This window comes from Herpailurus yagouaroundi, unplaced genomic scaffold (assembly GCF_014898765.1).
Source record: "Herpailurus yagouaroundi ecotype Mexico unplaced genomic scaffold, PumYag 29, whole genome shotgun sequence".
In the NCBI taxonomy this organism is placed as follows: Eukaryota; Metazoa; Chordata; class Mammalia; order Carnivora; family Felidae; genus Herpailurus; species Herpailurus yagouaroundi.
Genome location: NW_024412377.1, coordinates 66,372,757 through 66,388,401, shown reverse-complemented (window position 1 = coordinate 66,388,401; position 15,645 = coordinate 66,372,757). Strand labels below are relative to the sequence as shown.

At 36.6% G+C, this 15,645-nt stretch overlaps 1 protein-coding gene across 10 annotated transcripts in view; it reads right to left on the bottom strand.

The window, feature by feature from the left end:
• NSD1 (nuclear receptor binding SET domain protein 1) overlaps positions 1–15,645 on the bottom strand; it is a 150,190-nt gene that overhangs the window by 12,999 nt on the left and 121,546 nt on the right. For all 10 annotated transcript variants that reach the window (XM_040446163.1, XM_040446197.1, XM_040446182.1 and 7 more), the window contains 6 exons: positions 13,515–13,671; positions 11,823–12,028; positions 7,713–7,825; positions 2,996–3,265; positions 1,538–1,654; positions 129–270 (listed from right to left, as the gene is read on the bottom strand). In XM_040446163.1, the coding sequence (XP_040302097.1) occupies positions 129–270; positions 1,538–1,654; positions 2,996–3,265; positions 7,713–7,825; positions 11,823–12,028; positions 13,515–13,671 (1,005 nt within the window). The remainder of the gene's footprint in view (positions 1–128; positions 271–1,537; positions 1,655–2,995; positions 3,266–7,712; positions 7,826–11,822; positions 12,029–13,514; positions 13,672–15,645) is intronic.

Sequence of the window (15,645 nt, the reverse complement as noted above, 5' to 3'; positions counted from 1 at the left end):
CTGTAAGTCTTTTATATATCCTCAAGAATTTGCAAACCTCATTTTGGGATTATGGGGCATATGGGAATTTTTAGATGCTCAAACCTGACATTCCTTTCTTAGCTCCAGAATCCTTAATTGATTCTTACCTGCTTTAATGTCGCTCAGGGCAAAAAGACCAACACGGGTATCTCCATTCACAGACCATTTCTGTGTTTCACAGTTGGGCTGGCAGCAATGATTCATGAACCGAGCATAATTTCCTTTGGGACCAGCGTCAATGATTCGGTCCTAGAATTCCAAAAGATGCTGCTCATTAGACACTTCCTGTGTATTTTAATAAGCTAGAATTCCTATTTGTCAAATCTGACTCTCCCAGGAGTGGTTCTCAAAGTGTAGTCACTAATCCACATCTGTTACTTGCTAGAAATGCAAATTCTTGGGCTGCACCTCAGATATACTAAAGCAGAAACTTTTAGGTGGGGCCCAGCAATCTGTGTTATAACAAGCCTACTAGATGATTATGATACATGCTGAAGTTTAGGACCACTGTCTTAGAAGCAGCAGCTTGTCCCATCCTCTCAATTAGGTAGTCCTGAACCCTGGCTACACATTAGACATCACCTAAGTAGGGGGCACCTGGGTGGGTCAGTTGGTTAAGCGTCTGGCTTCAGCTCAGGTCATGATCTCACAGTTCGTGGGTTTGAGCCCCATGTCAGGCTCTGTGCTGACAGCTCAGAACCTGGAGCCTGCTTCAGATTCTGTGTCTCCCTCTCTTTCTGCCCCTCCCCTACTTGCACTCTCTCTCTCAAAAATAAATAAAAGTTAAAAAAATTAAAAAATCACCTAAGCAGATTTTAATACTGATAATGTGACCCCATCCCAAACTAAGATGTGAATATCTGGAGGTGATGATCTCATAAACCAAAGGGTTCAACTTGATAAATGTTCACAAAGTTTCACACCAGGAAAGAAATCTGTTGTAACAGCCAGTGGAAGAGGTGGGGGTGGGGAGCTGGGCAGACCCTAATATTCAGATACAAGGAAGAATCTGATACACAGAAAATAAACACACTAAGATGCTAGAATAAGGAATGAGTCCCAAATAGAATTCTAGGCACCGATGAAATGAAACTCATCAGCAAATTCCTATAATTGGAAAGATGAGTTGGGTTCAGAAGCTGAGTTCTAAAATCAATTTTTAAGACCTTCTTAATGTACTAAATATTAACAAATCAGTTTCTCAATCTGTAAAGCAAAAGGGTAAAAGAATGATTACTTTGTTGGCTTCAAGTTTTAATCCTATAGGAAAAACTAAAAGACATAATATCCAAATTAAACAGTTCAAAAAGAAAGCAAATAGCTTTGTTGCCTCTGGCAATGAATGTATACCAAGAAATGGGCAAACTGAGCTACTCCAGAACCTTGACCAAGCAATCCCCATAAATTTAAGGGAAAGACACTATTTTGGGTGGTGAATCCATGCCTACAAACACTATGACTAGGACAATATCAATTTCACAATCTTATAACAATGGAAGTAACACAAATTACTTACTTTGTCTAGGGTAAGCATATAGAAATTAGTGATATCATGTTCTTGGGCATAACGGATTCGAGCTCTGCATTCTTCTTCATCTATTAGCTCACCCACGTACTCATTCACAAATTCACCCTAGAACAAGAAATAGCTCTTAATGGCAAAAAGCACAACTGTGTTTCCAGGTACACCTTATTTTTTAAAAAATTAATGAAAATAACAATCTCCAAAGAAGTTCATGTACACGTAACTAGTCACTTTAGCGAAGGATTATTCAAGAAACACAAATATGATGCTTCAACTATTTGACAATGAAAACCACCTCCCCACTCCTATCACGGTTACCAGGAGAAAGACTGGGATACACTGGACAATGAAGGTCAACCAAGATGAAAGTAAGTAAACTAGGGCTCCATTATAATGCTGATATGGATAGTTGAACCCTTTAAGTGCCCCCAAACCTGAAAGTCAGTTTCCCTAAACTATGATCCTTTTCCGAAGAACATGCTCTGTCTGCTGCCTTTCCACATTTTACAATACTGTCCTCCTGACACTGTGGCCATACTAGCTTTCACTCTTGCTGTCCACCTTGCCTGCAATGCTTTAACACTCAACTAGTCTAAGCCAACAACTATTTGTCTTTCAATTTTGAACTTAAAATATTCTCAGAGTCAAAGCTAGTTTCAGGCCCTTTACCATTTACCACTGCCTCCAGAACCCTTTGTGCTTCCACACTGGGTGATTACTTGATCAATGTCTGCCCCCCTTAGAATGTAAACTTTATGAAAACATGGACCATGTCTCTATTATTGATCACTGCATTTGGAGCACAATGCCCAACACACAGTAGATAATAACCACTTAGCAAATAACGAAACAGACTGATATTCACTTCCTTTTCTAGAGACAAACTTCAGAATTCTTCAGAAAGCATAACTAGAATAAAGTTTATTTTATTTAAAATGTCAAGATTTATTCTACACAAAGACTACATAATATTATCTACCAGAAACTTGCAGGTCCTTCTAAGTTTGAAATTGTAGATGTTAGTGTGCTTTTTAGTACAGAGGGCCTAATCCTCTTCTTCATTTTCCATGAACTCAAACCCAGTGAAAACAGATTTTATTAGGTGATTAACACCTTTGTATCACATGTTCATTATCCCCTTTCTCTTAACTACAGGTTCCAGGATTGTCACAAAAGAGCAAATAAGGTCATAGTATCTCTATGAATTCCCTTCATTTTTTCATCCTCATACACAGTGAACATGTTTAATACTAAGGACTTTAGAGGTAAAGGAGACTTTCCCAAGCCTATAAACTCTAGAAGGACACAGCAAGACTAATAGTAAGGTTAATCCTTAACTATGTTATCTTCCCTCTAATGATCATCTCCTATTCATCAAGAATAACTACTCCTATTAAGCAAATGCAAAGAAGAAAAAAAAATCTATAAATTATGAAAAACTTTCTTTACCTTTTTAATATCGGTTTTTGTCCGGAGACCCCAGCCCCTCTGTAATGTGCGAAAAATTTCAACCTCTGGATACTGGCGCTTAGTGAAGCACTGGTTTTGGCAGCGTCCTCCGGCAGGACATACTGTGGGGTGGCACTCATAGAGCAGCATGCGGTTGATACACTCGGAGTCTATCCCACAGGGGTTATCATCAGTAGCTTTACAGTTGCAACGGGGAATTTCAGACAAGTCTGCAGTAAAGATCTGTACCCTGCCAATAGGACGGTTCACCTGGAAAAGAAATACATACTATAGAACATCAGGCAAGCCAACACAAGCCAGTTTAGGACCTATTAAAAGATAGATGTCTTTTCCTTGAAGTTGAATGCCACATTTTACAGGATTTTGAACTTCGTGGCATTATTCACAATAGCTAAAATGTGGCAAGAACCCATATACATCCACAGATAGATAACACATGGATATACAAAATGTGGTATAAATAATGGAATATTATTCAGCTTAAAAAGAAAGGAAATTCTGACACATGGTATAATATGGATGAACCTGAAGTACATTATTGTACATGAAATAAGCCAGTCACAAAAAGACAAATACTGTATGATTCCAACTTATATAAGGTACTTATAGTAGTCAAAATCATAAAGACAAAAAGTAGAATGGTGGTTTTGAAGAAATGAGAGGAGGGGAGAATGGGAAGCTAATGTTTAATGGGTAGAGTTTCAGGTTTACTAGATGAAAAAAATACTAGAGATATATGGTGGTAATGGCTGCAAACATTATGAATGCACTTAATATCACTGAACTGTATGTTTAAATAGGATTAGGCTGATAAATTTTATGTTATCTGTATTTTACAATAAAAAAATTGAAAAAAGATTTAGGCACGTTTGACATAAAGCCTTACTTAATATGCAAATTATGAATCCCACAAAAAATTTTTGAAAATCACTTAAAAAAAGGTAGTTTAACAGCTGGTACGCCAAAGTGAACTGTAAACTGAGTTTCTGCTATTACCACATGGTGGCACCACTTTAGCAGCTACATTAAAAAAAAAAATTCTTAAATTATAATGGTTTGCATGAGAAGGTCTTTGGGTAACTGAGGTTCCTGTTATGTGAAGATATATTTTAATATTTATTACCATAATATGAAATCTTTTTAATAGACTACAGCAATGTCACTCATGCATTTATTTAGTAGTAGTCAAAAACAGTGAAAATCTGCTGAGGTAAAACACAGAGGTCAAACAAACAGCTGCTATAACACTGAAGCCATTAGTTTTTCAAATGCTGGTAGCAACAATTTGAGGCAAAAAACAGACATTTCATAATACAGATGGATTTGTGTACTAGGAGAATGAGTCTCCCCTACCTGATATTATTTCATGGGTAATAGTCAAACTGTGAGTCTTTAAAAACTCAACCCTTTCATAAAAATTGGCTATTCAGGAATTTTATCAAAATTTTGATAAATCACTTGTTAACATTGTTGTGAGAATAAGAAATAACAAGTAAAAGTTATAGTACAGAGCTTACTACAGCCTCTTAAACATGGTAGATATTAAAATTAAGTTGTCCTTTTAATATCTTATTTATTTATTTGAGAGAGAGAGAGAGAGAGAGAGAGAGAGAGAGAGAGAGAGAGAGAGAAAGAATATGAATCTTAAAAGGAAGCTCCATGCTCAGTATGGAGCCCAATGCAGGACTTGATCCCACGACCTGGGATCATGACCTGAGCTGAAATCAAGAGTCAGATGCTTAACTGATTCAGTCAGCTAGGCACCTATTAATGTCCCTTTTAAGTATCTGTCACATCAAATATTTGAGATTACCCTATCTATTCAATCTAAAATCACTATGATTAACAAAAGTTATTTCCACCCGCTAAATTCCCAAAAAGTTTCATTTCTAACATTTTAGTTTTTGCCTACTGTTTAACAATATCATAAAATCTCCACTGTCTTTGCAGAAATATAATGTCTTCAAACCAGTTCTCGATAGCACCTTAGAAGGATTAACTCTATCAGATCTCTTCCCAGATTTTTCAAATACTGGTAAAAATTGTAAACTTCTTGTTAATGGAGGAATATTGTTACCACATGAAGTTATACTATTGAAGACATACTATTACCACTGAAGTCACAAAACTCAAGAAAGCAAATTCTAAAAGTATAGAGGTAAGGACTAAGTTCAATCACCTCAGACTGCAGGTCCTACAAATAGGGCATTTGAACATGCACCTCTGTCTCAAGATGAGTACCCTTACCTGACCTCCCTCCCACAAAATTTTCATCCTACTCCTTTTCTTCTATAAAGATATGTTTCAATCATTCGGAAGATCTAATCTAATTTGTTACTAATCCCAAGTAAGTTTCTTGCCTAACATAATATAAAGCAAAACAAAAAAAACCACATTAAGAATAAAATATAAATATGTAAGTACAGTTAAATTTAGCTCACTCTAGATCAGAGATTGACAAACTTTTCCTGTAAATGGCTAGATGGTAAATTTTAGTCTCTGAAGGGTATGGTATAGATTTCTGGTGCATGTAGCTTAATTCTGTCATTGGAGCACAAAAGTAGCATAAGACAATTTCTAAAGAAGCATGGATGAGTGTCAATAAAACTTCATTTATGGATACTGATACTTGAATTTCATATAATTTTCATGTCCTGCTTTTCATTTTTATATTTTTCCCAACCAGAGTAGGCCAGATTTGGTCCATGGACTGTTGGTTGGTTTGCCAATGGTTTGCCATTTGGTCCATGGACGACAGTTTGCCAACCCTTGATCTAAAACTTTTTCCTAGAAATATATTTGTTTATAAAAAGGTGGGGACGGTATATGAAGGAAAGAAGTTGGCTTCTAAATTCTGTCATTTAGATCACTCACAAGAAGTTTCTCTCTCAACAGCTCAATATGGTTGACGTGCTACTCAGAAATGCCTCCCTTGCTATTATCTGACATCTATGACTGTGGGAAACCAGACTACTTTCCCCTTTTTGAGGCCTAACTACACTTAGATCTCTATGCATTATATCTCCATGCACAATAACTCCACTTAACTCTCAGTATATCACCACCAGTGTCCATTTAGACTCAATTTTAGACTGAGTCTCTTCTCATCAGTTTTATTTGTAAGGATTTATATTTTATTAATCTTATTCTTTCTTAGAGGTCTTCCAAAGATCAAAAGCCAAATTTACCTTTTTTTAAAAGGGGGGGGGGGGGAACCACCCTCATTCTATCTTGCAACTACCATGTACATCCATTAAAACCCTTTTAAAAATCTAAGCTATATTATGGAATTTTAGTGTTCTTAATTTCCTATATTTCATAACATTTTACTATTTTATCATTACTCATAGTTACTCATCAGTGATTCCCAACTCTGCCAATAAAGATTTAACTGACAAGAAAACAGAAAAATAATGAAATCACCAAAGTTCATACATGCAAGAGTTCAACACTCACATTTTAGTTTCTGTATGGCATTGCCCAAAGTGCTAAATCATCTTTCCAGAATGTATTAAAGAGTCGAGATAACATCTTTGTAGTCGGCTTTTAGTAGGGTTGCTTTATTGAGCAAATAAAAATCCCAGACACCTGATTAAATTTGAATTTCAGATTGAAAAAAAAAAAAAATAGGTTTCTAGTTTAGGTATGTCCCATGGAATATTTGGGATATACTTGACTACATTAGCCTCTAAAGATGGTGAAATTGATCTTTAAGTGAAACCTCAGACTAGAAGACTTTAGAAGCTCAAATATCAATGGGAATACTAATAATAAATTTCTATAGACAAAAAAGAAATATGGTGTTCAGGAATGACATCAGCATAAATACTGTACAAGAAACTGGACAGTCTCATTTTGTTAACAAAGTTAATAATAGCATTCTTTCGTGTCTTCTAACGTTTGAACACAACTAACTTCTTAAAAAGGTTTTTTGAAAAGAGGTTATAGGAGTGCCGGGCTGGCTCAGTTAAGTGTGTGACTCTTGATCTCAGGGTCATGAGTTCAAGCCCCATGTTAGGTGTAGAGATTACCTATTTAAATAAATAAAACTTAGAAAAAAAAAGAATAAAGAAGTTTTAGTAAATACTTGTTGAAATGTCTAGTAAATTTGTTCTATATTATTCCTGTATTTTTAACTTCTCTTAATTATTCATAAAAATGACTTAAAACATAAAAAAATACAAAGGATCCGAAGGACCCTGATGATAAACAGTGAGGACTCTTACTCTACTAGGTTCATTAAGGGTTAGGTACACCTAACAGAACTTTACTGACCTTGGGAAACCCAGTCATAGTGGTCACCTAAAATATCTTTAGTATCAGCCATTACCAAGAAGACTTACCCTGTGTATTATTCACACTATCTCGGGACTATTTATCACTTTTTATCATGGTTCTTGAACCCCCTTCAAACTGCAAGATATTGACTGTGCACATAATCTAATCCAATCTACTTCTATAAAAAGACTTTCCAAAGCAACAGAAAAAATTATAAAACACAACTGATTTTACATAAAAGTGTAGACAAGGTGCTAGGAATGCTGCTCTGGAACTTTTTATCTTCTTTCAAGTTCATACCTCTACCTAAAAGCAACTGTGTTTGTGCTTCCAATCCTCTTCATGAACACAGCAGGAAGAGAGAGAGATCTATATAGGGTCTCTCCTAGAGACAGAGTCTCCTGAGGTCTTCTCTCACCTTTATATGCTTGTAAGGTGGTGGCTTCTTGTCATTCTTTCGGTCTTCCTGCAGCTGTCTTAGCTCTTTTTGTGCCTTTAACTCCTCAAACCTTGCTGCAGCTTCTTGAAGAGCTAAGAAAACACACAGCACAAGTCACTTAATCTTAGGTGGACTTGTTCATTTTGCCTTTTTTTCCCCTTTAAAGTTGGAGAAAATCCACGTCTTTTACACAAAACTCAACCAGCATTATATGGAAAATTAAGAAGTATATATGACTGCTATTTTCAAGTTAATTTATGGTTCCCAGGGTATTCAGATTTAGCATTAATACAAAACATAATCCACCATTAAATGGCACAATGCAGGCTACCACCTTCAGAGGAAAATTTAAAACAAAAACAAATCCAGCCAAATGATTTGAAAAAGCCCACAAATAACATCTCCTAACAACGAGACTGCATCTGTTCAGCAAAGTCACTGCCCTTCATTAAGCCAAATTCTTGCCTCAGTTCTGAACCTCTTGCCTCCAGAAACACTCCGTCTCTTTAGTGCCAAATAACATGCTACATTCCTTTGGAAGAAATTCAAAATTAAAGTTTTCCTCTCCTTCTTACCCAATTTTCTAGAGTACCTGTCCTATTCCTCTCCTAAGGCTCATTCTGTAAATATCAACTATTACCTATAAAGATACAATAACAGATCTTCATAGCTGATTTGTATTCAAGTACTATACTTTCATATGCTTGAAAGAGTGTAATATCTTAGAAGTCCAACAAAATCTTAAGATTCTTTCTTTTTCCATGTAAAACTAATTTTTAATTCATTCTCCTTTTTTAGAATTCATTATTCCTGAACCAGGTTAAAAATTCTGAAAAGAATTCCAATTCTTTCCCCTCCTTCCTCTCTGCAGCTTTCCCCATATTGTTAGCTATTTAAAGAAAATATCCCCTTTGATCCACCCCTTTTTCTCCATTTCCCTGTCACCATCTAACAGAATTCGTGTTGCCCTGAATCCTCTTATTGTTATAATCACTCCTTTCTTCATGCTATTATTCACCATGTCCTGCCTAGTCTGTCTACTTAATGTCTATCCAAATACTCATCATCCTCTCCACCCCAGAGTCACTTCACTGTGACAGTCTTATCATCTCTGTTCAGAAGTACTGAAACAGCCATCTCACTGACATTCTGGCTATAGCCTCTCACGTTTATGGCCCTCAAGTTTAACTTAGACAAAAGTTTCTAAAAAGTCTGCTCTGACCATGTAACTTACCTACCTTTTCTGGCAAACAGCCCTGTGTTCCCCAACCCCATCTTCAACTGTACTGCATAGAGGTCACTAACTCAGTTTGTTAAAGATTTAATGTATACTTTCACATATGCTGTCTTGTTAACATTTTCATTGTTAATTTTTTTTTTTTTTAAGTTTAAATGGTTGTTTATTTTTGAGACAGAGCAAGTGTTCTGGGGAAGGGCAGAGAGAGATGGAGACAGAGAATCCCAAGCAGGTTCTGTGCTATCAGCACTGAACCCGACGTGGGGCTCAAACTCATGAACCTTGAGATCATGACCTGAGCTGAAATCAAGAGTCAGATGCTTAACTGACTGAGCCACCCAGGTGCCCCTAAAGTTTATTTTTAGAGGTGGGGAGGGGGTAGGGAGGGAGGGGAAGAAAGAGCGTGCCTGGGGGGAGGGGCAGAGAGAGAGGGAGACAGAATCCTGAGCAGGCTCCGCACTGAAAATTTGATGCAGGACTCAAACTCACAAACCGTGAGATCATGACCAAAGCAGAAGTTGGGATACTTAACCAACTGAGCCACCCAGGTGTCCCCCATTTGTTAACTTCTTTGCAGGCAGAGTAGGGCTTAAGAGTTTGGATTCTGGAGTCCAATTGCTAGAGTTTGAAACCTTCCTCTATCACTTATTGGCACTGGAACCTTGGGTAAGTAATTTTTACTTTTATGATCCTTAGTTTCCTCATCTATAAAATAAGGATAATAACATCTAACTTACAGGGGGTATTACAAGGACTTAAAGCAGAAAAAACCTGAACAGTGTCTGGCAAACAATAAATGAGAACTATTATTATGGTTCACTCTTCAAAGTCACTTGGAAAAAAACCATCCAGGACTTCTAACTTTGATCCCCAGCACAGTTATGCTTCCTTTTGGTCTGTTCCCATAGCACACCATGCACATTTTTGCCACAACACTCAAAGAATGGCATTTTGACTGCTTAGATCTCGAATTTGCCCATAAAAACGTGTATTCTTTGAAGGCAGAGGTACCCAGCCAGCCCAGGGTAGAGGCATAGAAAGAGCAGAATCCCAGAGCTTTAGTGGGCTCAGACTTGTGGTACTCCCTACAACTCGACCTTCTCCCCCAGCCTCTGTGGTGGCCAGCTCTATGCAGACAAAGATGTTGCTAAACTGGTCCCCGACCATCCAAGATTACAAGACTCAAGAGCCAAGCTCCTATAGTATTAATACTAACAGCCCATATTTGCACAGAAACGACATGGTCAACAGGTAAGTGAGGACCCAATGAAATGACATGAGGCAAATGGAACCTTTGTGAAACTTGTTCCCTATGGACATCATTCTCATTCCTCATCAAGAAAGTTTTACCTGCTTACAATCTTATAAAGAATCTTCATCTAATCAAAAAGTTTCACTATTTTTTAATGTTTATTTTTTTTAACTTAAAGTTTATTTATTTATTTTGGGGGAGAGAGGGAGAGAGGGAGAGAGGGAGAGAGGGAGAGACAGAGAGAGAGAGAGAGAGAGAGAGAGAGAGAGAGAGATGGAGGGAGAGGGAGAGAGAGAGAGCGCAAGCCCAAGGGGGGAGAGGCACAGAGAGAGGGAAAGAGAAAACTCTGTCAGCACAGAGCCCAACTTGGAGCTCAAATTCACCAACTGTGAGATCATGACCTAAGCTGCAACCAACAGTCAGAAGCTTAACAGACTGAGCCACCCAGATAACCCTTAAATGTTTATTTTTGAGACAGCACAAGTTGGGGAGGGGCAGAGAGAGGGGGACCAAGGGTTAAAAGTGGGCTACGAGCTGATAGCAGTGAGCCCAATGTGAGGCTTGAACTCATGAACTGCGAGATCATGACCTGAGCCAAAGTCGGAGGCTCCACCGACTGAGCCACCCAGGTGCCCCGAAAGTTTCACTTGTTTAGAATCTCCACCTCACCATGCAGATAAAATCTTACATATGTCAATGTCCAAATAAATTAAGAAATAAGAGATACTTATACTGTCTTTCAAAGGACAGCTAAAGGAAGAAAGTAATTATTGTTGATGGCATACCAACTCAACTATGTGCTCTGTGGTTGATGTTTTTATTATCTCACTGAATTCTCAAAGCAACCTTTACTCATTATACAGTAAGAGAAAACTGAGGCTCACAGTTGATTCAACCCCTCCTAGCCCCAAATGTCCCCATTCCTTCACTACCAAGCCAGCTTAAAAAAAATCTCTTTTGATTCAGAACATTAATGCTTTCATTTTCAGTATTTTCCTTTATTAACTTCTGGTGAATTTTATTTCTTCCCAACAAATCCAAACCTTGTGGAACAAACAACTCTACTAGAGATTCTGACTCTTGTCTAGCAAACTATACTGTTTATGCTATAAAATAGTTCCAAAGTTCCAGTACTTGATAAGATGCTGAGAAAACAGAACTGATAAAACACTTCCCTCAAGGGGCACCTGGGTGGCTCAGTTGGTTAAAGGGTCTCACTTTTGATTTCAGCTCAGGTCAAGATCTCAAGGTTCGTGGGATCAAGGCCCACATTGTGGGCTAACAGCACAGAGCCTACTTGGAATTTTCCCCGCCCCTCCCTCACTCAGGCTTTCTCTATCTCTCTTTCTTTCTCAAAAGTAAATAAATAAACCAAAAAAAAAACTCCCTCAAGGAAATTCTAGTTACCTAAAGGTTAGGCTAAAAATAATGAGCTATGTGGATCAAGTTCCCTGTAAAATCCTATAGCTGTAGCTACATAATGCCCCAGAGATCAGAACACAGCAGCTAATGGAATATATGTGAATTCTAACACAAACAGAACAAACACCTGGGTAACAGAGATCTGTGCTGGCCTGAGAAACAAAAAGGATAAAGTTACCTTTTTTATATGTCCCATCCACTCCTTTGCCCATCTTATCCTTGCTGCTCACATCACCCTCCATATAGGGAAAGACTCGAGCCTGGTGTGTCCACAGATAGTCATTAGACCCAAAGAATAACACAGGGAACTCGCCAACATCATGTCTCATCTTATCAATATTGGAAGGTACAGCTCGAGGATGGCATATCTCAGCTGGCCACCACCTGGGAAAGGTGAAAACAAGCAAGGAAACCTTTAGAAGGCTGCAGAATAATTAGGGAAACAAGCTACTTTTTAGGACAGGAATAAGGAATAACAAGGTCTATCCACATTAAAGTCCAACCTAGCCATTTTTAAAATCTAACTAGAGAACAAACAAGTAGTATGTGCTGAAAACGCCCACCTTCATAGATATGTTCACATATAAAGTTAGATTCAGTTATTCTAGTTTAAAGAATCTATAAAAGGAAACAATAATTTAACAAAATAATAATTATCACATAGATATGAACAAAGCTTTTGACTATAATGTTCACTGAAGAATTATCTTTAAGAATGAAAACCTGGACAGCAATCTAAATGTTCAACAATAAGGGAATGAATGATAAGGTAACTATGGCACATGATACAATGAAATACAATTTGGCTTTTAAAAAACTGTTAGGCATATAGAAAAATGGCACCAAGAAATGCCCCCTAAAATAAAATAATAAAATAATAAAATAAAATAAAATGAAATAAAATAAAATAAAAGTAAATTAATACTTTACATGTCCACTTTAGGAAGACAATTCGGCATTAGTTATTTAAGGTGGAAACCCCTATCCAAGAAAAACTCCTGTGCATGTACACTAAGGAACACTGACAAACCGCTCCAAACAGGAAAATGGATAAATTAACTACACTATATCGGAAGTCTATATGAAAAAGAAATGGAGAATGGCAAAGTATGAACTAGAGCACTACACTAACCACTATAAATCTCAGAAGCATAATAGTGAATGAAAAAAGCAAGTAGCAGGAAAATATAGCATCAATTCCTTTACATAAAGGTCTAAAACATGCAAAACAAAACATTATACATGTGTAAACATATAGTAACGCAAAGGAATAAAAAACACAAAATGTTGTATAGTCGTTACTGCTAGGAGTGGGGCAACAGTATATTCAGAAAGGGTCATGGAGGGAGCCTCAAGTACCAGCAATATGCTATTTCTTTAAATGGGAGGAACATACATAGGTATGTACTTATGTATGTATGTATGTATCAGAAAGGTAAATTTCTGATTCTCTTAAATCATGCATGTTATGATATTCTTCTGTATATTCCATGATCAACAAAAATAATTAAAAAAAAGAAAAGACACAAAACTGGGTATAAACCATAAGGCTAATTATTTTGAGGGAACATGCATTGGTGTGTCTTCAAGTAAATATGCTAAAATATTAGCAATGTATCTTCCTTGTTATGGGTTTGTTTTCATTCATGAATTTTCCAGAGAATATGTATTATTCCTATAATCACAAAACAGAAAATGAGTTTTTTTCTTTTATAATGAAAAAATTAATGGGGAGGGGGTGCACCTTGCTTAATCAGAAAAATTTTTTTTAAAAATTAAAGAAAAAAAATGCTAAACACTGTAATTTAAGATCCCAAGAAACAGAGGATGGTAAAAGAAAAGAGTGTCACTCTCCTTCATGCTCACTCACCTGTATCGTCCAACTTTTACCCAGACAATTTCCCTGTAATGGGGCTTTTTGCCTGCCTTACAATCATTGCAATACCAGTTTCCTTCAGGGATATCAATGTTCAGGCATTCACGATGAAAAGCAGCAGGGCAAGAATCACAGCACAGAAGGCTGCCTCCTGTGGGAATCAAAAAATCTGGCACTCAGAATCATAAGGCCACATATCATGATCCAGATCAAATAGCTTTTGCTCCTAACCAATTATTTATCTCTCAGCTAAGGACTTAGTAATTTATCCAGAAAGGATTTTCTACAAGAGCATTTATTCCCTCTCCAATATTCCTGTGAACCACAACCTTGGGGGTTTGTTAGAGTCACAACAAATAAATATGAGATTTTACTGGCAAAATGAGGTTAGGGCAATGAGGTCAGAAATCAACCTCTAGGGTGCCTGGGTGGCTCAGTCGGTTGAGCAGCCGACTTTGGCTCAGGTCATGATCTCATGGTTCATGACTTTGAGACCCATGTTGGGCTCTGTGCTGACGGCCTGGAGCCTGCTTCGGATTATGTGTCTCCCTCTCTCTCTACCCCTCCCTTGCTCATGCTCTGTCTCTCTTTCTCAAAAATAAACATTTAAAAAAAAGTTAAAAAAAAATCAACTTCTAAAAATATATACATGCACACATATTTATTTCTTTCTCTTCACACACCAGAGACACACCAAATAAAAAGGATACCAGGGACACACAATGACCAGAGTATGAAGAGCACAAATTTTAAGTGATGTCAATTTTGAGCACCAAGATCATATGACCATAGGGAATTCACTTTTCTTGCTAAGGTATCATTTCCTCAGTGATGTTTTCCACAATCATATCTATTTGAAGACTAGATAAGTGAAAAAATGGCCCAGTAGTGTCTGACACATACACAGTCTCCATATGGTCAGTTCCTTCCCTCTTTTGAAATTACTCTTTAATCATTTTTATGTTTGGTACTCTGACACCTATGGGCTCTTTTCAGAGTAACATTTATAAATGCATAAACCTAACATATAGATTGGAAAGACAATGTTACATTAAGATATAATTATCAAAATGTTAGAACAAGAAATTATATGTTTCTTTGTAATGCAAAAATAAGATCTAGCAGTAGCAATGACTGCAAAATACTTTAAGATATCTACAACAAATGAAATACCTATGATTTTCACAGTTGACAAAAAAGTCACAGGTACTAAAGTGATTTGTTGCCCTAAAATTCAGTTAAATGTATGTTCTCCCTTCTCCATTGAGGTTTTCAGACACCAGGATAATTACATATATTGCAATGACAAGGAATTTTCACTTCCTAAAGATTTTCACTTAAAGTGATTCAATTTATATGTCTGAAGCTGAAATCCTCATGGTTACAGACTGTAAAGAATTTTAGGTAAAGAGGAATCATATTTAGGGAATATAATAAATACCTTAAGGCCACAAATGAGCATGCTTCAAACATGCTAGACTCAAACATATAACTCCAAGTCTTGTCCTGAAGAGTTAGTGAGGGTAAAGCCTTAGCAAAATATATGTTCGTGTCTAGCAGGTCTCAGGCTTTCTGGCCTCACGACAACTTTATATTCTTGGAGATCCCAAAATAAATTTTGTTTATGTAAGCTAAAAATATGTATATTTACTAAACAGAAATCAAAATTAAGAAAATTTTTAAATATTTACTAATTCATTTAAAAATATCAAATTCTATTAATATAAATTTTGTAAAAAAAATAACTATTTTCCAAAATATATGTTAATGGGGCTCAGTGTTTCACATTTTTACAAATATTTTAAACTGAATTCATTGCAATACGCTGTTTGGTTGAGGCACATGAAGAAAATCTGTTCTTTCTCAGATAAATACTTATAAAAAAGGACTATTTTAGTAACTTGTTCAAGACCTATACAAATTCCTTCTTTGCTACTATCTATACACTAAAACTCCACAGGGTAGACTTTAGTTGCAATGTCAAATCTGAAATAATTTCAATAAACTTTTAGTACTACTACATTAAAATCCATTGATCTGTCTTGCACTTTGAATGGATCTTTTATATATGCATGGTTTTTAACTTTTTAATGTGCACATTGCACATTGGTCATATGGAAAATAC